This window comes from Gouania willdenowi, chromosome 17 (genome assembly GCF_900634775.1).
Source record: "Gouania willdenowi chromosome 17, fGouWil2.1, whole genome shotgun sequence".
Taxonomy (NCBI): domain Eukaryota; kingdom Metazoa; phylum Chordata; class Actinopteri; order Blenniiformes; family Gobiesocidae; genus Gouania; species Gouania willdenowi.
The window spans coordinates 20,475,601-20,500,595 of record NC_041060.1 but is presented as its reverse complement, the minus strand read 5'-3'; the positions used below and the strand labels follow the sequence as shown (position 1 = coordinate 20,500,595).

Here is a 24,995-nt window from a genome sequence, read left to right as displayed (position 1 = left end):
TAACCTCTGTAAGATGTGTTTGTAACATACCGTCATTTATTAAATCTTAGACAAACTGAAGCATGTGATGTAGCATGTGATTTCACATAATTAGCCATTTTCAAGCAAACATTTAAACTGGCAGTGCTTGTCTTGTTCTGTAAGAAGCAGGAAAGCAAAGACAAAAAATGAAAAAAACGAAAAAAAAAAAATTGAAAACAAGAAATCATAGACGCAACTCCTATTTTTAGCACATATCTGTAAAAAGAAAAATAAAGCAATTATATACTTTAGTTCAGCACTCTATCACAGACAAAAACAACAACAGTGAGGTTTGATTAAAAAAAAAAACAAAAAAAAAAACATTACTTTTCCAAAGAAAAAACACGACCGATACAGTAAATTGTTCATTTATGCTTCTATTCTCATTCTCAAGGACATAACTTCTAACATAACCTGTGTGAGAGATTTATTAAATTTGGGGGATAAAAAGGCTAAACCTTTTGAAGTTTCAGTACATCTTAATTTTCCCATAAGTTGCTGTATCACAGTGAAGTTCAATGACTATAGAATCATTGTTTTTCTTTGTTGGTAATACATTTAACACATTTTCTGTAATACACAAGACTAGTACAGGTACTCTTTTCATTCATTTATACCCCAAAGATCTTAAATATTTAGATTGAAATGTTTAAAGATTAGATCATTCCTATGGCATTTAGCTAAACATATAGTGGTAAATTGAGTTTCATTGACGTGAGGATTATTAGGCGGTCCCTGATTATTTCGTCCCCTGTAAGGGTCCCTGGATCCATAAGGTTTGAGAACCCCTGATCTTGAGATGCACAATACCTTTAGGTACCTGGAAAAAATCAACACTAACTCAACACAGAAAGAATATAAATGTCCAAGTATCTGTGAGGCAGACGAGGACTAAAGTTGAAGAATATTTTACGATAGCGATGGACAGGTGGTGGTTCGCTTTGCGAACAAAAATTCCACAAATTGTCTCTGATATTGTTTTGTTTTATGTTTGATATATTTAAATCTGATGTGTTCCAGGTTTTAGGCGGGCTGTATGAACATTTGAAACAAAAACAACACAAATCTGCCCGTCGCTTTCCTTTATTCACACAATATCTACCGTCAGCCTTCAAGCTCTTTGCAGTCGTAGGTGGTGTTTATCTTGCTTCTCAGCTGCTGTTGACATGATGAAATGATTGCATTTTGCTGAAAAGTGAACAATTAACAGGTTGTGATGTTTCTGAGCTCCCGTCGCTTCTAGAAGTGTCCACGTGTTAAAAACAAAAATGTCGACATTGGCTCACAAATTCTGTGTATTATCTATGATCTCTGACTGATAAAATAAGTAAAGGCTGTCACTAGGGCCCAGTCACTGAGGATTTAATTAACTCAACCTGCCACATTCCACTACATCCACTGGTTTCTTCAGAGCTCATAAAAGCCATCCCTATCTGCTGTAATTACACTAAACATGTCACAATGCAGCCGTGACTATGATTAATTTGAGCTGTGGAGATGATCAATTAATTCATTTATATGCAAACTGTTCCTGCACCAGCTTCATTCACAACCATCCTCTTAGACTTTTAGTCCTGGCCTTGTTCTTGCTCGCACCATACCTCCAGGAATTGTCCATCTTAGCAACACCGTTGCATTACCGCTGAATTCTATTGTGAGCCTGGATTTGGTCTTCCACCTTAGAGGCAACCACAAAATCAGTAGTAAAACCACAAGCCATGTACCCTGTTATACCATAATCTCCAGGGTCTTCAATCAAACTCCTGTTAGTCGGACCACAAGGCAGGAAGTTGAGCCGTAATCTCGAAATGAAAGCCTACAGCTGTGCAGCTCACGCAGTGTAGTTAATAGACATTGTGATTCTGTGCAGCAGCGCTTGTCCCACAAGATGATTTGGTCAGCACAGCCATGTGGATTCGGAGGACCACCCTTGGGTTGCAGCAATGGGTCAAAGGCCAGGGTGATGTACTAACTGGGTGCAGCGCAGCATAAATAGCAGGAGCGTGCAGCTGGCAGGGCTGTATATCATACAGACAGCCTCAGAGTATGATATCAGATAGGAGAAAGAGGAGGAAGTAAAGACGAATTGTGAGGAGAGGGAATATGATCAAGGGAGAGGAGGAAGGAGTTTGTGGATTGGATGCCATTACTGTATGTGAGGGACTAAGGCCAAACTTTCTGCTTATCCAGACAAGAACAGTGTAGAGCAACAACTAGGACTGTGCGATTTTGTCATAAAAATCAAAATCACAATTAATTTAACCCTTTTGTTCACTCATTGACTGCCAATGACGTCTAAAGACGTTAATTGGCTATTAGACAGTGTGACTAAGGTCTCCTGTGAATATTTAACTTATACCATGATGTTGTGACCAACTGGTGACATGTAGGTGTCAGCAGCGCACCTTTGGATGAGAGATCATCCATGACGGGCAGAGCTCAGAGGGAGAGGAAAGGAGTTTACGAGACAGAAAATGGCGCTACGAGAGTTGACGCTGAAGTTCCCAGCAGCTCACAGCAGCTCACACTCGACCAGAGCATGTGTGGAACTAAGTGGACTATTGAGAGTTTCGCAATGGTGAGACAAAACGATCAAAAAAACAGGGCAAGCGCTGACACTCGGCATGTCCGGGAGAAGGAGGAAGTTGCGTGTCTGTAGAATGACGGGGGAAAGACTTGCCAAAATGCAGTAAGTAAACCATTCAACTCTGACATAGATAGCAAATTAATAATGTTGCCATCAAAACCCTGTTCCCAGTGTTGTTTTTGTAATTTGAGAATGAAAGTAGATTCTGATCTTTTCAGACAGATCAGTAAAAATCATCTAAAACACCTGGCAATATGGGGTTGGCTGCTCTGAAAATTGCAAGCAGTGAATAAGTTAATGCACGCACTAATGCTCTCAACTAGGTTTATTCTGTAATTATTTGTACAACTTTAAAACAAGTAACTAAAATGAGCATGCACATGTCAACCATTGAGGTTTATCATAATGAAACAATGAGATTGTAAACAAGATACAAAAAATCAAATGTTCCTAAATAAGGAAAAAAATAAAAGGATTTCTTCACAGCAAAATAATTAAAAATAATAGTACTGCAGTGTTATTAGCAAAAATAACTTCCACTTTATAAAAAAGTCATCTTAACAGTGAAACTGTATATTTTTTTCATTTTATTTATTTATTTTCAACATGTAAAAACAAAAACCATACATATAAAATTAAAGGACTGTCACAAAACAAGTTCATTTCCAAAACAAGTAAAAAACACCACGTAAAAAGATTTCATTAAATATACTGTATATGTTCACATAATCAGTAGAAAGAAGTCTGACTTATTTATTCCTACCCCTCTTATAACCAGTATAGCTAAATTATCTATAAGCTACTTGCAGTACATACATACAGATATATGCTCTTATACATGCATATACAGATACACACGTACTATACATACATATATACATACATATATATATACATCAATAATGTACATACAGTAATATTATATTCTAATACTACACATATATATGTTATAATTATCATTTAAGCTACCATATACATATGAACACAATCAGACATTACCGCCCAGTTCCCTTATACAATAGAAATGTATTTAATAACATTCACATTTGCCTCCTGTCCAATCAGAAGCCTTCCTAACTCTCATACCTAAAGTGGAATTGAATAAAGCCAAATAAACCTGTTTTCCATGTAAACCTCAATTCGGATTTACTATTTCCATGTAAACACAAAGCAGAATGCTTTAATTCTGAATAATTTAATTCCGAATAATTAATTCCGCATTAATAAATATCATGTAACCGTGGCTAATGTCGGTTTTGTTCTGTTTTTGTTTTTTTATTTTTCACCTCACCCTATCTTCAACTATCACGCCACACATTACAGGCTTTTTCCAGCTGAGTAAACATCTGCGTACCTGCACACTGATACCACTTGGTGGATTAGAGTGCATTACCAATCACACCAGTGTTTTTGTTATGGCGGTTTTTTTCCGTGATGGTCTGTTGCCTGCAGGTGTGTGCTCTGTGTTTATATGTCCTAAGGAGTTTATTCTGCATCACTATAGCAACTGCCACAACAACTGGTGTCGGAGATAGCATGCCAGAGGCAACAGGCTTGACAGGATTTCAATGCGCGTTGTATGTTAACACTGGTTTTCCTGCTGCCTGATCCCAACTGTAGTAAACAGACTTATCTGTGTTGGAGCTGTTGTGTAATCACCCACTGCATCGTTGTTCACACTCAGGTCCATCAGCAGAAATGATGTTTGCTTAGGATTTGCATTTTGTCGCCTCTGTTTTCCTTTGCCTTCTCTATTATTTCCCCTGGAGGGTTTAACCATTTTCACATCATTACAACATTATTACCTCAACGGTGCCGTCACGTCTCTGCAGAGGAAAACTCTGCCAGATCAGGAGAATCGGGCTCACGTCACGTGCCCCTTCATGGTAGCACATGTGAGAAATAGGCTTAGCGCTGTGATGTTTTGCAAGTCAAAAAGCACAGAGGCAGGTTAGTCAAATAGCAGACAGGTCAGTGTGCCTTTCTCAGGAGCCTATCAGTCACTGGCTGTCCCTCACCGTATTATTCCCTACACAGAAAACACACCTGTAAGTGCCAACGTGGGTAATAAACGCATGACGTTAGAATATGAAATGTCATCAAGCAACAGCTGCAGCTGTGTTTTTGTTCTTACGGATAATTGTGTTGCACTGGATTTCCTGCTCTCAGCCGGACAGTGGGAACACGATACCGCGGCCGCGTTTGAAGTTTTCTGTGTTTTACAAAGCGTTGATAATGCAAGATTTGAAGGAGTTCCCTCCACATGAAGTCATGTTAGCTTTGGCTATCTGTTTGCTCCTCCTGCTGCCACTGACACCTCGCGGTCTCAGGCAGATGCAAATGTCTGTCTCGACAATGTTCTTGGCTGGAAGCAGCTGCAGGGCATCTGCTCTGTTTTGTGCTCTGCTGCTTTTCAGTGGCAAATCTTCAAAGTGACCAGGACACGTTTAAAACTGTGCGCCAGTTTTTTTTTTCTTTTCTGTTATCATAGGTCAAACAGGGGGCGAAGCATGCACAGAATTTAAGTAATAATCTTTTCATGCTTGGAAAAAAACAGTGAATTGATTTTTTTAGTTTTTTTTGTTGTTTTAACAGTTTACACAATGATGGTAAAACACAAGTGTACCATGAGAGATCCTGAGGCAAGCTGTGTGAAAATGCAGCCTTGCGTATCAGCCGATACCAATATCGATATTAGCATGAATCATACATGCTTATATATGTATATTATTAAAAAAATATAATATGTTTATTTTGTAGTGTGGAATGTTAGAAAAGACTTGATCAAGGGATGTTACTCAAACAGAGAACAATAGTCATATGAGAAAAACTGAGTGATTTGTTATTAACCAATTGGTTACATAATTTTTAACTGTCAACATAATCTACAGTATTCTACAATTGAATAAAATAAATTAAAAATGAATTAAAAGAGAAAAAAAAATCCGAAAATTTTAATCTGATATCCGATATTTGTTTTCAAGCTAATATTGGACCGATATTTGATATCAGTATCAGATCGGGACACCCCTAGTTCAAATGCGTTATTTCAACTAATGATTAGAGCTGTAAAATGACATTTATTAAGAAAATACACATGTCGCACCGAGACAGCAGTGCGATGTTGATTTATTGGCTCCACGAGTGATAAACTGATGTTTAAAAATGCTTTTTTTGCATTGACTTGTTAGCAGAAGAGTCAAATTCAAAATGCTATTAAAAAAAAAAAAAAGAATATTTACAATTTATTTAGAAACAATTAATATTTACAGTCGAGCACTGATAGGCTAAATATTTGATGAATGAAAAGTCTGTGTGGATCCTTTCTGTGCCTGAAGATAATAGTCTGAAGATGTGCAATAACAACTTTGGTGTCAATTGAGCAAAGATTGCGTGAGGAGATTTTTACAGTTTTAAAATGAAAAAGTGATGGATTTCATAACTTGCAGCAGGTTTAAATGTTAACTGTACAGAAGTTTATTTGGTGTTGGGGCAACGTTTTGGTGAATGTTGCTCATATGTGGCATATATGGTGGATTTCTTGTGAATTATCAAAGTTTTTAACTTTAACGACCTGCTGTAGCACCACCTTTAGGACGATTGGCCTGTTTTTGCAGCTAAGTCAAAGATTTTTGGTGATTGTTTGCACATAGAATATAGGATTTCCTTAGGCTAATAGGCCCCTAATTAAATCATGTATTTATTATGCTGCCTGCTTCAATAGTAATACACCCCTATGCCAGTAGGGCTGAACGATTTTGGAAAATAATCAAATTGTGATTTATTTCCTCAATATTGCAATTTAATATGCAATTATTTTTTCAAGGGCCTCTTGTCATGTATTTTTCAATGAACACAAGCAATAAATACATCTTTCAGATTTATTTAAACTTTAAATAAATATAAAATGTACATTTTAAATCACAAATTACAACAGTAAAACTAACAAATCTGTGGCTTTACCTCTTCAACATATCTAACTAACTTCACGTTTCATGAAAGATGTAAACATGTGGACTGCACTTCTTAAACACACTCTGAACTTAATACGACAGTCTATAGATAAATAAAATAAACATATATATATAGCTTACTAATATCCAGTAAGTAACATCACACATACTAAAGTGCAGGAAAAGTAAGGAGAACTAATGTTTGCTTTTAGGTAACTCAAACTACAAACAAACTTAACAAATTATTAATTTAAAAAAAAATTTAAATAAATGTGGCCTTTGCGATTAGAAAATTGCATTTTATATTACGATAGCATCGCAAATGCAAAAATCGTTCAGCCTTATATGCCAGTAGGTGGCAATAAGGATGCTGTATGTAGTGTTATTTGTTTTTTGTTTTGTTTTTTTGTCGGTGGCTTTGCAAAAGTTTGAAAACCCAGATTTTTAAAAAGAAAAAAAAAAAAAGTGTTGCACATAATCACGTAGCTTAAGCCAGTGACGGACTAAAATACCTGGCTGTTTTTGTATTCTTTAGAGGCACCTAAAGCCCCGCTTAATCTGCAAAAGACGGTGCAGTGATGTATGTCTAAAAAGGGAAGATTTTAAAGCAGTAATATTTCATGAGATAAGTGCCTGTGCTGCCGCCGCTGTTGTCCTTTGGTTCACGCTATCAAAAGACACATCATCTTTAATTGTTATCATCTATAACCTGGCAACAGGCACACATGGAGATCATAAGGGCTTTTATAGCTCGGTGGAAATAAGAGAAGTGCATACAGTATACTGTAATACACCAGAGGAGTCGGAGGGAGACAATTTGTAGCTTAAATATTTCAAAGCAAACATCTGCCAAAGTTGAATCACCTATTTGCACTGCTTATGTTTTTCTGATATCGAAACATATTTGCATCCTCATTTCTCCCTGAACATGTTCCTGTATGTTATTTCACAGTTGTTGCAGCACACATGTTTGTACATCTTCTCAATAGGCCGAGGGCATATATCAAGATTCAAGATAAATCTGTTTTTTTCTATTTTGGCGATATTGAAAATTATAATATAGCTTATATCGATATATATTTTTTGTTTCATATCTTATTTTGTATTAAAATACTTGTTTTAGGAGCCGCTGCATTTGCTGCTACGTAGAACAGCATGAAAAGCACAGGTCGATGGATTTCTGGGTGCGTTCTAACCCAGACCTTCCCCTAAACAAGCCACACTACAGAACTCACTCACACATGCTGTCCGTTATATGAGAAAAAGCCACAAGTGGCACATATTGTGCAGCTGTTTGTTCATAAATGTGCCTGTCCCATTGTGTATTTTTTTCATCCATTTGTGTATTTTGTTGTCCCACGTTTAAAAAAAAAATATATGTTTTTAATGTATTTTACGATAATTTTGAATGTCTTTAAGAGTCGTTTTTGTATTTTTTGGTATGCATGTTGTTCTTGGATTTTTGTTGTCCCATTGTGTATTTTTGTTGTTCTTTTGTGTATTTCTCCATTTGTTTGTATGTTCTTGTCAATTCTGTTTGTATATTTTTATTGTCCCATTGCACATTTTTTCTCCTTTTGTGTATTTTCACTAAATATAAAGTATTTATGTTGTTCTCTTGTAAAAAAAAAAAATGTGGCATAAATTGTGTAGCTGATTGTTTAAAAATGTGCCTATGTGGCATTTTGTATCAGCAAATGTAAGCCAGAATAGTTTTTCTGGTAAGACATTATTAATTTAACAAAAAATTGAGATTTGTATATCGCCATTTTGAGAAGAAATATTGAGGTATGAATTTTGGTCCATATGGCCCAGCTTTACCTCTAAGAAAGATGTAGTTGTGGCAACAATGAAAGCATTTATCACTGTTGAGCTTTTGCATCTTATGTCACCATGTCGGGGCTCCCCTGTTAGGAAGGAAGCGGGGTGTCTAGAGGGTTTTCTTTCTTAGAGATGTGTGTGTTTAGGCTGTGGGAAAAAAAAAAAAAAATGCTTTCTGACGTGAGTGTGGGATTGAGCTCCAGCAGCCTCCCAGTGGGACTGGAGGACAGGGATGGGACTCTTTCAGCAGGGCTTTGATTAGACCCATCGCCCTTGCTGCCACGCTCTACTCACACTAGTAATTGGAGCTGGCAGGAGGTTGGCATGCAACCCTCCCATGCCCCCACCTCCTCTCCTCCTTTCTTCTCCCACTCTTGCGTCTCATGCTTCTCTCATCTGAAACGTACCTCACCTGTCCATGACTATCATAGAGGCATTCCTCTTTGGCACAGTCTTCATGGATAACCATATCATATTTTCAGGTTTTTCCTTTACTAGCTCAATAGCATTCATGGCTGTTGTTCTTTTTGTCCTGAAATACGAATGACATGGTGCAGCTTCTCCCCATGCTTGTTGTGTATAATCCAGCCACCCCGCTGCTTTCCTAATTGTGTCGTACAAGCTCTCCAGTTATTCCCCCCCCCCACCCCCGCCCTCTCCCTACAACTGTACAGCTCTCTCTACAGTAGACTCTAAGTCCATCTGCTTAGCTGATCTCTTGCAGCATGAGTCTGTGCGTGATACATGGCTGTACAGGGAACAATGGTCCTTTTTTAGTGTTCAACATGGAAGAACCAGTTTGTTCTCACCTAACCTTAGATCTTGAAGTCTTCGTGGCAGTGCCTCCAGCCTCGCTCATGCGCTAACCCAGGGCGTTCCCACTATATTTTGTTTTTACGAAGCTCCAAATACCAGCAAGTGAAACAAAAGTCCACTCAATAGGCCTACTATTTACAGTCCCTATACAAAGTCAGTGATCTGCTGAATATGAGACATCTTTGACACAACATTAGATCAGTGGGAGATTAAGAGCTTACTTGCAGCTTGAATAGTTGTGCTTTCTCTGCATATATCTGGATATTTTTAAAAACAGGCTTGTTCCATCTGGTATTGTGTTCACACTGTAAGAACACTTAATGCCACTGAAAATACATTCACTTTCAGATATGACATAGTAAAGATAAGAAAAAAACAACATCTTGGTGTTATTTTTGGCTAATCATCAATAAGGATGATTGTGCTTTGAGCTAGCCTTGAAACTGATTCACCTTTTATTGAAGGAATGTTTACCTCCACCAAAGAGATAATATTTACACCTGTGTTTATTTATTTGTTTGTCTGTTAGCAGAATTACATTAAAAGTACTTAACTGATTTGGACAACTTTTTTTTGCCAAAAATAGACCTTACGCCATGGAAGATTCCATTACATTTTGGTGGGCATCCAGCAGAGCTGGAAAAAAAAGACCTGGATTAAGCCATTGTCTTTTTAAGCCCAAACCCGTTTTAACCCGACGCTATTCACCTCAGTGCGCGCACATGCAGAATGATCCGAGGCGAGTTTCGTTAATATTTAGCATTTTTTTACTAATCCTTCATTCTGCCTACAGCTATAAACATGACAAGCAGCTTCATGTGCCGCTACGGTACTGGTTTATTTCTGCTATAAAACGTATGGTAACACTGCTGTAACACACACAGCTCAGATAACTGCTCTCTACATATGTGACAGCACACAGGTCCAAAACCAGTCAGGATCTATTTGTACGTCTTTCTCGCGCTAATCGAAACACATTTATTTACGGCGCAGTATCCGAAGTCTACACGAGTAGGCACAAAAAAGCTCGAACCCAACGGGCTGGGCCGGGAAATCAAGCTCTAGCGTCTAGATAAATATACTGACACTGGATCAGTTTGAAAAAAAAACAAAAGTCCCTCATCATTGGCGACATTTCAAAAATTCACATCTTTGTTCATAATTGACCAGACCTTATGAAATTTGACTGTTATTTTGTGTTAGTTTGTCAGTTACCACACCAAGTTCGATTTGGATCAGAGCCAAATGAAACTCGGGATTCATCGTGATTTTTCGCCAAAAACGGGGTTGCCCATACATTTCGAACCTACTGTATTGTTATTAATTAGGATATAAATTTGGTACAAGCTTTATAAGTTTGAATAATCATGGAACCATAATCAGGATCACTGATCTCGATAACTGCCAATATCTGGAAAAAGTGGATATTTGGCGCTTGACGAAGGTTTGCGCTCTCAGAGTGCTCCTGTTTTGTTCATCCTTTTTGGTGATTTATTCTCAGTGAAAGCCACTGGCTGCTGAGAGCTGTGTGGTTGACCATAGTTAATGAATATAAGTCACAAATACACACATGTATCACAGACCACTGGGTCAGGTATTGTTTAGTTTCAGGTATTCTGAAGCTTTTTTTTTTGTTTTCCAACACCTGCTTTTATTTTGGAAAGTACTTTTGTCCGTCTTTTTCATCTTTTGCCTGTTGTACAACTCTCAACTCTCAAATTAAGAGAGCTTTATGGGGTAGATACAGATGTGAGTCCTCCAATATAACAGCACTACTATAGAACTTTCCAAAGATGATGATAGGTTGACTTTAGCCTCACAGAACAACATTCCTTTAATTGTATGTACTGTATGATAACAACTCGGTGGGCGTATAACTTTAAATATTGTTTTTAAAGTTGTTAGTCTAGACAAATCATTGTGTTCCTCTGTCGTTTATTTACAATTACAGTTAGCCTAACAATTACAGTAGCTTGATTATTTTGGGATCATTTTAGTTTGTGCACACTCGAATAAAAGTTTCACCTCAACACATTCAGTAAAAATTCAAATTGTGATAGATTGATCAATGGATAGATTGTTTATCCGATGTAGCACGCAGACAATGTCATCCACTCACGGATTTTGCCTCACTTGTGCTATCCTCCCTGGACCAGACAGGGTGTTTCCCCCAGAGGAATAACACCGTAATACAAAGACACCTTTTATTTAAAAGCGCTCCCTATCTTGAAAAACATCAACGTGCGTGTTGTGTACTTTTGTTATTGGACTCACTCCAGAAGTTTCCCTCCTCTTTTGTTTTCCTCTTCAAATTGAAGACGACTGAACAAAGGCGTATCTTTGTCTCGCCTGCATGACAGGTTGGCAGACACGGCTAGCCGCAGGAGTTACGATAGTAAATAAACAGACAGGCCTCAAATCATATCCAGTATCTTGACGTGATGCTTGAAAAGTTTGCTGAAAGGACTAACACTCATTTACCGCAAGAAAACCAAGAACGTGGACACTTAAATTTCTTTTTCTTTTTAAAGTTACTGTCCCAAAAAAGTCAAACTAACATAGGATTGTCGTTTGAATGCTGAATATTTGAATCTTGTATTAAGAATGTACATGTATGAGCCAAGGACACAATTTTATTGTTTAGCACTTCAGTAGGAACCGATGACATCAGGGAATGACGCTGCTGCTTTTCATTCATTGAATGCACAAACATCCACATTTATATCCACATTTATTACCAAAACAAATTCCCTTTGTTTGATTTTCTTACTTATTATTGTACACTTAAGAAATGTTATTAAACTTAAATATTTTATACAAGTAAATCGAGTCGAAAGGCCTGCTATTAACAATGCAATAAAACATGTATTGTAGGGATGTAAAGATGAATCGTGAGGCAGTTAGAAATGGATTCAAAGGTGTCACGGTTCTTATCAATACTCTGAAATTGAATCGCATTACTTTTTTTTTAATTTAATTTAATATTTTTTAAATTAAATTTTTTACAGCACAGGGTGCTATCTATTTAGAATTTGAAATTCAGGACGCACGACCGTGTTTTAAATCAGAAGTGTGGAAGCATTTTGGCTTCCCCAAGACAAAATGAAAGAGGTGAGAAAGAAAGAACATGTGAAATCCAAGGTAATTGTTTATTTATATTATTTCTTTGATATGGGATTTGTTTTAAAGTCCAATTGTTTTTCAGTTGCACTTTTAAAAAGAAAAGGAACTATTTTGCAGTTTTGCATAGTTTACTGTAGAGACAGAATTTAAATGAATACGCTTCTTTTTCATTTGTACTATTTATTTATTTATTTATTTCAGAACTTATTTTTAATTAAATTGCATTGTTTTGCATAGTTTATCAAGGGATTCTTTTGACAATCAAAGATAAAAGAAAATAGTACAGTATTTTTATTTTCGAAGAAAAAATAAATATTCAGTCATTTGTCTACAGTCTCATTTTGTAAATTAAATTGTGAGTATCGTGAATCAAATCATATCGGGGGTTGAGTGAATCGTTACATCCCTAATGTATTGGTTAAAAAGTTATTAATTTTCAAAGTACTTTTTACTTTCATTTAAGTTTTTCTTTTTTTTAGCACCAGTGCCGTTAATTGTAATTGAGTACAATTTAGGCAAGATAGCTGTTTTGTATTTGAGTACACATTATTTATTTATTTTTTTCACTTTTTCACCTCTGGTTATATTGGATTCTGTAGCTTAATCCTCTTAACATTTATTCATGAGTTACAATACAGCTTTTTTTTTCAAGTTTTACCTTCCATTTTATTGTTATAACTCTATATACAACACTAATGTCAAATTTTAGGCATATAAAAGTGTAAAGTAGTTTTCACATTGGCATTTTTTTTTCAAACCCACATCATTCAGTGATCAAAACGACGTATTGCTTTATGACACCTAGAAAGGAGAAAAACTGTGTACTGCTCATACATATGCATGACATGTACAACCATGGCAGGTTAGGCAATCATCCGTTTACCATGTAGGAATTGATACGCCACGGTGTGATTATTTTTTAATCATACATTTAAAAAAATGTCTGCACACTGTAATAACAGTGCACCTGCAATACAAACAGCTGCGATAGATTAAATGCACAATGTTGCTGACTCATTTAATAACTCATATGGCGTTTTAACACTTTTCACCGCCTAAGAACATATGACAATAATAAGAATCATGAATATGCCATAAGCAGAAATGCGAGACTGTAGAAGTATCTCCAGGTGATATTCTTTTTTCTTTTTTATAGAAAAGTTTTGTACTTAAAACAATAAGGATGTGGGGAAACTTTAAAAAGGAAGTAGTCTGGATGAAAGCATTGACTTAATTTGCACCAAATGAAAAGCTCCCATGATTCTGGAGTGGAGAGATATCATTCAAATCATGGTTTGAGTAAGCATTAACACCAAAAGGCCCAACTTCTGTTGTTCTGTTTAGGGTATAAAAAAAACCCCCAATCTATCTTTCCAAAAAAAAAAAAAGAAAAAAAAGTTATTGACTGTTGTAGAAAAAACTGGCGCCAATTCCATAACATCATATAGTCGGAAATGTTTCTTTAATTTTGTACAAGCGATCAACGGGGCTTTGAGAAAATGTGGATAAATGTTATTTCTCTTTGCTTGGGATTTATTCTCACTTTGAAGGTTATGTGAAAACAAATAACGGAGCTGTAGAAACACTTCTATATCGAGCAGGGCTTTTAGCTTGTTTTATTAACGTATCCTCTGTTGCTAAGGTATCGGTTTGGGATGTCTGAAGACTAATTCCACACACAGAAGCTAAGCCTCACAGAGATAAGAGGCCACACACAGATCTGTCAACTACATCTGAATATGAGATGGACGGGGCCGGAGGCCAAACGCAAAAAAAGAAGAAGAACTGTCCTGCTTCGGAGTTGAAAACACATTAGATATGGTTCATTTGATGCCTGAGCTGTATATGTTTACACATGGATTTCTGACCTGGAGAGGCAAACTTTGGAAACTCCCGTTTAACCCTTCACACCTGGGAAGCTCTCATTACTGGACTTTAACGCTCTCTGAAAAGCCATATCATGTTTCATGGAGGTGCATGTGGGATGCATTCATACACCAGCATATGGGAATATTGAATCCAAAAGGCTGAATTGAGAGCGATAATGAGAAGCGATGAAAATATATTATCGTTTGTTTTTATTCTCCTCTTGTATTAATTTATCTCATCCCTGAAGAAAAGCTATTGTTGTCTCATTGAAAAATAATCTGCAGTTTGGTAGAGTTTCATGATTCAACAAAGACCGATCTTACAATCATTAGTACTTGTTTTATCTTAATATGTCGCTCCCCAACAACACATTCAATCGTAATGACGAAAACTGAAAAAAGACAATAATAGGATCTCTCAAGACTTATTGGGATTTCTCTTACAGACTGTGAAAGTTTTATTTGGGACACGTTATTAAGTTGCCGTATCTATTTGTCTATTTGTTTTTTTATTTAAAAAAGGCAGCTTTAGACCTCAATAATTATGTATTCTTCTATATATGTTTAATTGTAAATACCGGTACTTAAATGTACTTGATTTCTCATGAAAAATTGAAAATTATTGGTTGAATATGGAGGTCTCTTGATATAACATTTCTGTGCCATTTTACTTGAGATCAGTCTAGGTTGACGGTGACTGTTTAAGTGACATGACCACCGTTCTGGACCGATCAGAATGACCCTTATCATGACTAGACAAAAAAAAAAAACTCCCATCTTGTGTTTTCGATCAGATAATTCATGCTGGAATTGATTTTCCCTGATAAACATTGGCGTCCTATCCTGAGGCTTGTTTGAGGGCCGCTGGTTGTCATTTCCTTTAGGTCAAGTCATTATGGGAGATGTGGGACATCCTTTTTTCACTTTGGACTCTCAAATACTGTTTTGAAGATTTTGAGGATTATATGTTTTGTTTAGTTTTGTTGTCGCAGTTATCCGCGTAAAATCATTATGTTGAGTTGGATTATTCAAATGGTTTTGTTTAGTCGGCTAAGCCTAAAGCGGCTCATCTATGCATGGGCACCCAGAGGCAGATTGCAACTATCCTTCTTCTGTCTAAACCGATGGTGCACTGTGCAGAGTAATAAGCCCACGATGATAATCAATCACAAACAGCAATCTTTTCCCCTCTCCACTCTTCCATGGTAATCTCTTTGGTTCATGCTGTAGTTTGAATGTATATGTGTGCGCTCTTGCGTTTGTTTTTGCTGCGATTGCTTTCGGCTCGTGCCACATGACACATCAGTTGTCTTTTTGTCCTTAATTGACAGCTCAACTGTTTGGATTCCTGAAAGCGGTAGTCTATCAAAACCTTTATTCGTTGCTGTACTAAAACTTTCCCTTTGCACATTTCCAGAGAACCAAATCCCACATGGCTTCCCGACCATTGATATGGGCCCCCAGCTGAAGGTGGTGGAAAAAACCAGAACAGCCACGATGCTGTGTGCCGCCAGCGGTAACCCGGACCCAGAGATCTCCTGGTTCAAGGACATGCTTCCTGTGGACATCAGCACCAGCAACGGACGCATCAAACAGCTTCGCTCAGGTACACCACAATTTGATCTCATTCGGTTTCTCTGACGTTTTTTCTTTTTTTTTTTCAGCACTCAAGATTCTGACTGAGCAGTTTGTTATCGCTAAGCAACAGATGATAAAACACAAGCTTTTGTACAAGAATTAAGATTAAATATGTGCACTTTGGCACAAAAGTCACAGTTAACTTGTGATCTTCTTTACTAACTTTGAAAACCTTTATTGGTGTCTTTGATATACTAGCTGGGTTTTTATTACCCTTGGAAATGCACAAAGTGTAAATATTGTAATGGAAACACTCGATATTGAAATGTATCGCAAGAGCACTATGGAAACACTTTTTCCGCAATTACACGTCAGAGAAAATGAGACGGATGAGATTTTACGGGAGTTACGAGGCTCCTCCCCAAAACAACCTTCAATGGAAAAACATTCAAAGCGCAATTACTGTATACTTTGTCGACATTTAGAAAAATTGTTTTTATTTTGCAAAAATCTCTAATGGGAACACAGCTATTAATACTAGATTGTGGTTCTCGAGCTAGGAATCATTCCTGTGGGAAAGAAAGGATCTTGTGGAGGTTATTCTAGACTTACCGTCATCCTGTCGTGTTGGTAAATAAACAATCCCTCTGTGACCTGGATCAGTTGAAAGGTTGCCAGGTGAGAAGATTAGTGACTTTTGTGCAGGTTCAGTCTTTGACTAAATCTTTCACACTTAGCAAGGACATTGAACTCTGCTAAGAGAGGTAGCTTGAGGTTCCCGATGTGGGAAAGCAGCTTACAGAGTGTCAGGCCAGGCCACAGGTGTGAGTTCCCAAAGATTAAACAGGAGTGTCCCTCCAGAAAATACTCGAGCTAAGCAATAAACGCTGAAGGCAGCACACTTTAGCGCGTTCACTCCGACTATTAGCCTTTGAATAAATCTAAAATACTTTACTGCCACTAGCACCACCTAACTCCAAATCTACATACAAACTTTTTTATTGGTTTAATGCTTTGTTTTATGTGTGCCAGTAAAGACCGTTGTTTCTTCTTTAAATAGGAAAACTTTTTAATTAGTTTTCTTGCTCACTTACATAAAGAGTTCCTAAAAACGGGCTAATCTGTCTTACCCTCTGAATAATATTTATTTCCGTTTCTTGCTGCTTTGTCAGGACTTCCACCAATGCATTTGGCCAAAAATAAACACACCATTACTTCTGACCTAATGTTAACATAAAACTATTTAAAGGCTTGGTGCCTCAGACATTTCTCCTGTTAAACTGGGGCCCCCTGTGGCTCATCCAGATACTTGGAGTTGACAATTATGTTCTTCTGCCATTTTAATCCACATTCTTTTTGCACTTCTTTGCACTGTTATACAAGTTGTGTTCAGTAATTGCCATTAGGAAAATGTCATGTCAGGTTAATTGATCATGTAATGAAAATGTGTATATTTGAAAATGTGTAATTCCAAAACCGATCTTGATCTGTTATGATAGGGATGAACCTGTTTATCACCTCAAGCATGGGTTTAGATTTTTTCTGTCAATTGTTCTTGTTGCTATGCATGTTTGTTTATAATCGTAAATAGTACAGGCTGCCTGAAAATATAAAGCTATATTTTTCTACCATTTTTAAGCTGTAACGATTATAATAATAATGAGAAAATGACACCCAGTAGTTTCTGTTGTCTGTAAAAAGAAGGAGAGAAGTGTTTGCCTTTACTTGTCCAACCAATGACTGTGCTATTTTTTTTGTAGCTTTAAAGCCAATAAGGACAAATTGTACCGTTGCTTTACAGCTTGATTAAAGACCGAGCTTTATCGGAGTGCGTTAAGTGGCTTCTGGTCTCTCCCAGTACTTTATCTTTCTCTCTGTGGTCTGTTAGTAATCATGTTTTTTTTTGTTTTTTTTATACTGTTCCAAGCAGATTACTAACCAATCTTTAAACTCTGTTTGCATTGAAATTACTCCCACCTAGGTGGTACACCAATTAGAGGTAAGAATAATGAATAAATTGTGCTGAAAAAAGTCACATCCACCTCATGTCCTTACGCCCACATCAGACCCCTGCACCCCACCCTCACTCAACAACCCCACACCAACAGACTCTCCTTGCACGCTGTTAGCGTGAACCGAACCGTCTTCCACATTTGTCCTTCATGCCATCCCGACGTGTTCTGTCTGCTTTTTGCCCATAACCAAACAGCCTATTACAGACCACGATATCATGAGAATGGGAATGCATAGTGCAGACATCAATAAAGTCCTAAAGAAGTGTTTCCACAGGAGGATATACCGGTGCCTGCTTCCTCTTTGCAGCCACGATGTGTAGTAGAATAGCTTCATTAGCATACAGCTCATGCAGTAAACCCAACAGTAGGGGAGCAGGACACCTTGCTGAGGCTAATAAAGTGGTATCTTCAACATCCCAGTGTTTAAAGTGTGCTTTCCTCCCCAAAACTGTTAAGATATCTTTGTAAAAATATCTGGTAAATAGTGGAGCAATTTAACTTAGGTAATGCCATTCAACAGTCAGAGAATTATTTTGTGTCCCACAGGTAGTTTTCATTATAAAGCAGCAAAACTACCCTGCAGAACATCTAGCAGCAATCATGTAGTTGGAATTACTGGAATGACTTTAGTGTCGCAGTCTGACAACTGCCATAGCTCCAGCCCTCCACATTTCTGTAGTACTTGCACTGTTTTTTTTTTTCCCATCGGAGGGCTGGCAGATTGACAGATTGGTGACACCGACATTAGTATGCCGGTGCATGTCAGTGCTGAATCAGAGGGCAATGAGCTCAGCAAGCCGAACAAACACCTTCGAGGGATATGTTGTCATGAGATCTAAGGTGGCGCTCCCACATGTAACCGCCCCGCCCCGTTTTGCTTGTTTCTCAGCTTGATTGGTGTCCCCTATGGTCAGTGGTAAACCTGTTTGTGGCACTCATCTCATACTGCATGACGTGGAAGATGTAACCCAACATCATCTTGAGTATTTCTGTCATCTCCAAACTGCATGGTGGCTGGCTGCTGTTCGCACCAGCGCCATTGTCACTTTGGAGACGTATTGACTGTTATCACTCACTCGCAACATCTAAAAATGATTATATTCATAAGCGAAGTCGCTGTCTCCATGTATATTTCAAATGTGGGTTTGCTGCTGTGCTTCTCAAAGTGTTGAATTCTACCTCATCTCATCTGTCAACCATTTGCAATTCAGTGGCAACGATTACTCGATGGCAATGATATGCAATGTCAAAGCGACCAAGCAGAGGCAGGCCTCCTTTTTTTTTTTTTTTTTTTTGCTGTGGTTGAAACCACATGTTTTCCGTCTCTATGATGACTGAAGCTTATTCAGGAATGTGAATCCTTATCTGAGCCATTTGGCAGTGGAGCATCAGCTCTGTTTGGTACAAAAAGGATGATCTCAAGGTTTTCAAGAAAATCAGCACATCCCGGCAGTTGTTTATTTAACAATCGATCAGTCATCACTTTTATCACCTTTTAATTAATCCTTATCTTTAAATCTGGCTAGGCTTAAACATGGGCTTATAACGTCATCCATAAGAGACATTCTACATTTAATCAAACATCTTTAAACCACTTTTTTACATCTTATATTTTTTCTTCTGTCTCTGATGGAGGTATTCTACTAAATGCCTGGCTGAGTCTGATAACACTATGACATAAACACTTGTTTGTTGCTTATGCTTCTATGCACAATGCCATATCTAAGAATGGGGTGTTTGACATTAAAATGATTAATTAACCCCTAGTCACAGTCTCTTAGTTGTCACATCACAACAAGGAAATCCTTTCATTAGCATTTTTTTTTTTTTACAACATGAAAACACAGCAAAATTAATACATGGCCTTCCGAGCTGATAAAACCTTACCATGTTTAAGAGAAAACAGAGTTTGACTTATTGACTGCATCGCCTCTAGTGGCACCCTTGTTCAGATACTCGCTGTAATGATGCAACCTTTGTCCCAAAACTGTCAAGACGGCTAAACATGTCAATCCCCCACGCAGGAGCTCTCCAGATCGAAAACAGCGAGGAATCTGACCAGGGCAAATATGAATGTGTCGCCATGAACAGCGCTGGCACCCGTTACTCTGCACCAGCTAATCTCTACGTACGAGGTATGTTCCAATGTCTCTTCATTGTGGAGAAATCAATAATCTTTTTTCATTATTATTATTTTTTGTTAATTATCTCTACCTTTTCCATGTACCTGTGCAATGGCTTGTTTTTAGCTCTTTTCAGGAGTGTGTGAGTGTGCAGACATCTCTCTCCTGTTGGTTTTATTAAACAAAATAAAAGAAGAAGCATAACTAACATTGAAGAATGCTGTAATTCCCACTTTAGCTCTGTTAGCATTGAGCATTGAGAAGAGGTTTTATCTTCCAGGGTGGAGATAAGGAAAGCACTTGAAGCGCCTTTAGTTGTTACTTCCAACAACCACATGTAAACCACTCCTTCTACTGTTGCTTTCAACCAATTCTCTCGCCATTATCCCGACCAGACTATTCCTCTCACACTAATGAACTGAACTAACCCCAACTTCCTGTTTGGATGCAAACTCCACCAGGTGCGGCCTCTGCGCAAACAGCTGCATTGAAATGGTTTCCTCTGCAAATATTAATGCCACCCCGCTCCCCAAGCTCCCCCCACCCCTCACTCCGTCTTATTTTGACTGTATTAAAAGGGTCCATTATTTGCTCTCATCACCCCTCCCGCTCATCTCCGAGCCACTGAAGGCTTAAGGAGGTCTGGCATTTCAGAGTTTGTTTTTGTTGTGGTGCCTTTGTGAGGAGACTAATGCAGGGCAAGGGCAACATAGCACACATCTTGGAAAGAGCTGGTATAAGGGAGAGGGAGTCGGTGAGGTCAGACCCTGCGGAAAACACCACAATGGCTGATGTACATGAAGCAGAAAAGCTGCTCCAGTTGTCAGTGTGGGGAGGGTGGGATTCAGTGGATTTCATATCTACGTTATATATACTAAGCAGGGTTGGGGTGAATTATAATTGTAATTATGTAATTGATAATTAATTACAATTATGATGTAATTATAATTGTAGTTATAATTTAAAAATATTGTTCCTGTTATATTCATAATTAAATTGTAATTGAGTTCAGACAATTGACTTTGTAATTGTAATGTTACAGTTCTTTGTACAGTTCTACACAAATGTTGTTAACAATTATTAAAATGTTTCATATCAAGCTTTTCCCACATTTTACCATTTAGAAAAATATTAAAACCCCTATTTTCATTGATTAGGTAGCCTATTTGCAATGGATAGCAAATAAATTAGATGAAAGATATTTGTTTTTAGTGTGTATCACAGCTAATTTAGGACCCGTTATCATAAGAGATGCTAACAGAAGGCTAACACTAGTGGAAGTTAACGTTTATTAGGTTCTTTATTTCAGGCTCAGTAATTGTGATTAATTGCAATTGAACTTTAGTAATTAGGAACGTTATTGTAATTGAATATCCAAGGACAATTTTAATTTAATTTTAATTGGGGAAAAAAGATGGTTACTGTAATTGAATTGTAATTTAACATGGGTAATTGAAAATGTAATTGCAACTGAAAAATGACCCTACTTGATGATGCTAGGCATATGAAGCATTCTGCCTGTCCTCATAGGCTGGTATCTAAGGTAAATATTTATTTAGCAGACAGAACCTCCCCATGGATCAAAGAAATCTTCAGTAATCTCATCCTCAAAGCGTACAGAGGAATTCAATTCACATATTAGATAGATCTAGCAGGTTTTTGATCTTAAAACGTGACGGGAGAGGTCGTTAGACAAAAAAGCAAAGCCGAGGAAGGGGATGTGAGTCTTCTCTATTAATCAGGATGTGCCTGTCACAGGTGCAGACGCTGCCATTCCCCCCCACCTCACAGGTAATTACAGTCGTTGTGTGGCGTGGCGCCAGCGGGGCCCCCAGGCTCTGCTCGCCTCTAACACCACCCAGGTAGCTGTCAAGCCGTTGACCCCAACACCAACTTTTCCGCCGGCCTCACCACACCAGCAGGGAGATAGAAATCAAACCAACCGTAACCTTTTAGAAGCGTACATGTCTGGAATAGAGAACAAAGACCAGAGCCATGCTTACACGACCCCCCCAATCTTTGTTTTTCCCTGACAAGAGCGCGGAGATGAGACGCAGAGCTGTGCTATCAGTGCGCTGCTAAATTGGCTTGAACACATTTCTTTTCGATTTTTTTTTTTCATTCTAAGACCCAAAAGAAAGAGCTTTTTGTTATTTTTCATGTGTCTGCTGTCAAACATATGCAATGCAAGCAAACAGGTTCTTCACTTCTGTTGTTTTCTTTAAAGGCTGAGTCATTCCAATCGTCTAGTTTAGCCTCAACTTGTACAACTTAAATTTTGTCATCTTATATGTAAATTGTGTTTTGAAATAACTGGATTAGACTCAACAACTTAAATTCAACTAAAAAATGTCATCCTCATTGTGTAAAATAGTGTAAATAAAGCTGTGAAAGCCTAAGAAAGTTATTGCGAATTGACGGCAACATATGAATAGATTATTCTGAAAGAAAGAGCTGCGGTGTTATTCCAACAGCCTTCCAACATCCGCCCCCACACGCTCGCACACACTCCTGTCAGACTTGCATTTAGTGCTTGTTGTGGGCTGGTGTTCAGTGTCTGAATGTGTTCTCTTCTTCACTCGCTGTCGCCACCTGATCCAATTCCTGTCTGCAGGTACACAAACATGCTGCCAGCATCACAGTCACCACCCTTGTCTTGACATTTTAGAGCCACAGGAGAGTGATGTCCTCATATTTCTGTGATGGTGGAGGAAGCAGGGGAGGGGGGGAGGGACTGAAGGTGGAGGAGGGGATTTGTGGATGAAAGGTTCTGCTCATGGATTTTCCTTTTCTTCCTGCCTGCCCTATTTCCGTTAAGTGTGTCTTGGAAAAGGTGTGCGCCCTGTTTCCTGCAGGTCACTTTCACTGACCCTCCGCTAAAGGAGGACTCCATCATCGTGGGCCCGAACCACGAGCGCGCTGTGATTGTACACGAGGGCTCGTTTGTCAAGCGCTTATCCTGCCACGGTGGGGAGATGTCAGCTTTTGTCTGCTGGCACTCTTTCATAAATCCCTGTGATGACATGTCAATATGTCAGAAAGGATAAAGTGCTGTAGCTGGGCTTTTTTTCTCTCTCTCACTAAAGTGTCTTCATGCTATGATGTGTGTGTATGCATGTGCCAAGAAGGGAAACTTGCAGGACAATCAATTGAGGTCAGATTTATGACGATAAAGGATATTTTCAACCTCACACGAGTCGATAAGTGCCAATGAAAGATGAATAGTGGCCCATCCAAGCGTGAAATTTTTAAACCCTGAAAGTCCAAACATTGAATTCACTCGGGGGTTAGTGAAATTATAAACATTTGAATTTCCTAGTAACACCAGATAATGGCAAACCCAATAAATACATGAAGTAGTCAACATTCTTGCACGTGTTTCTAAGGGACTCAGACTAAAACTAACCTAAAAACATCTCATCAGTGACCTTGATAATGCTAACTTTCCCTCTTTGGCACTATGATCTCTGCATAACTTTGCCTCAAAGTGTCATTTTCCACCACTGTGTGTATGGAAGCACTGGTCTGTTTCACTTCTGGTATTCCTCTTCACTTTGTATCTTTCCATCCCATTGCTCACCTCCATCAAATATCCTTCATCCGCAAACAGATCAGCGTGAAGGTTGGTCATTTTCACTCTTTGTCATTTCCCCTCAATTTCAGACAGATTTTAGGTGAGGTCAGCCAACCTTTTACTGATAAAGACACTAGAAACATAGATGATAGTTGCTGTTCCCTACTCCTCTGTCTGTATTGTATCTCGTCTGCTTGTCTGCATGAAACCTAGTTCTTGCATGCCTCCCTGTTACCTCCCTTAGCACTGTTTCCATTAGTGTTGCCAAGCCTAACAATGAGTCCCCCAGCCTGTTGTTGACGTCATTATCAAGTTTCTGGGTTTTTTTTGTTGTTATGCATCCTTTCCAAACACACCCATAATGTCCTTGTCAAAAATTTCCTCCAAAAACTTTGGCTGCCCCGCCCTCATCTTTCCATCCTACGCGGTTGGCACGTCAGTCATGTGTGATGGATTATTCCAGTATTCAGTTGGCAACAGGATTTGTCAGGTATTTAGGCAACAACACCCCTGTTTCCCTTCAAGGGACATACTGTAGGTATCAGAGTTGACAAAGACATTCTCAGAGGAGTTTGTCCAGTTATTGTGGGCGTCTTCCACCCAGGCACTGAAGAATGGAATAGCCTTGATGCCAACCTAATGAAGGATGTTAGATGAGGTTATCACAGGGCCAATAAATGCTGGATATGAACAAAAAAAAATTACTTGGCATTCATGAACTCAGGGTACAGATAGAACCCCAAAACCTCTTTCTTTGTGCTAAAAACATACATATTTGGGTATAAGTAGTGTTGTTGATTGATTCTTGACATTTTTGTAAAAGTATTTCATTTTTGGCAAATACACTAAACCTGGCTATTACAATAAAACTTTGCCATTGGCTGTGGATGGTGGTTTGTGACATTTTGGTGGCTTCTTATGTCACAAACCACTAATGTTAGCCCCGCCCTTCCTATAAAAACTAGCACCTGTGTGCAATCTGTGGCGAGTAGGTTGTATTGAGAGAATTGCAAATAGACAGGTATAGTGAGTATTGAGTAGGTAGTTAGCATAGCATATATTGTTCGTTTTCAATTTTATAATATAGACTGGGCATGACTTTACTGCTTCAGGAGCTCCGCCCATAACTTAGGCAATTTTTTTTAATTTCACGCCTCGATGCACCTCAACCAAAACTTTGGGGTTTAGTTACTCTTTAACGTGTACTAATACAGCCCCCTTAGATCAGATATGTAGTATTTAGCTAACTTTTCTTTGCAAGATAATTAGAAAAATAAATTATAGTTCAAGGTAATCTGTTTCATTTAACTTTCCCTCCTTTTCAAATTTAGTCTGATCTTAGGAGTTTATTTTTTTAATCTTGAAATGACTAAAACTACCCAAACAGTATTTATGGGGTACAAGCTGATGTTTTCTTTTTAGGAGTGTCTGATTAATATGTTTCACTCATACACTTTCCTATTATTAGAAAGTGTTTTGGAAATCCTTTACATCATTATGCTGCCAAGCAAAGAGC

The 24,995-nt window shown here is 38.1% G+C and overlaps 1 protein-coding gene across 12 annotated transcripts in view; it reads left to right on the top strand.

Moving 5' to 3' along the window:
* The window catches only part of LOC114479097 (receptor-type tyrosine-protein phosphatase F), a 255,606-nt gene that overhangs the window by 124,872 nt on the left and 105,739 nt on the right, over positions 1-24,995 (top strand). For all 12 annotated transcript variants that reach the window (XM_028472565.1, XM_028472564.1, XM_028472562.1 and 9 more), the window contains exons 5-6: positions 15,607-15,795; positions 19,807-19,917. In XM_028472565.1, coding sequence (XP_028328366.1) covers positions 15,607-15,795; positions 19,807-19,917 — 300 coding nt within the window. The remainder of the gene's footprint in view (positions 1-15,606; positions 15,796-19,806; positions 19,918-24,995) is intronic.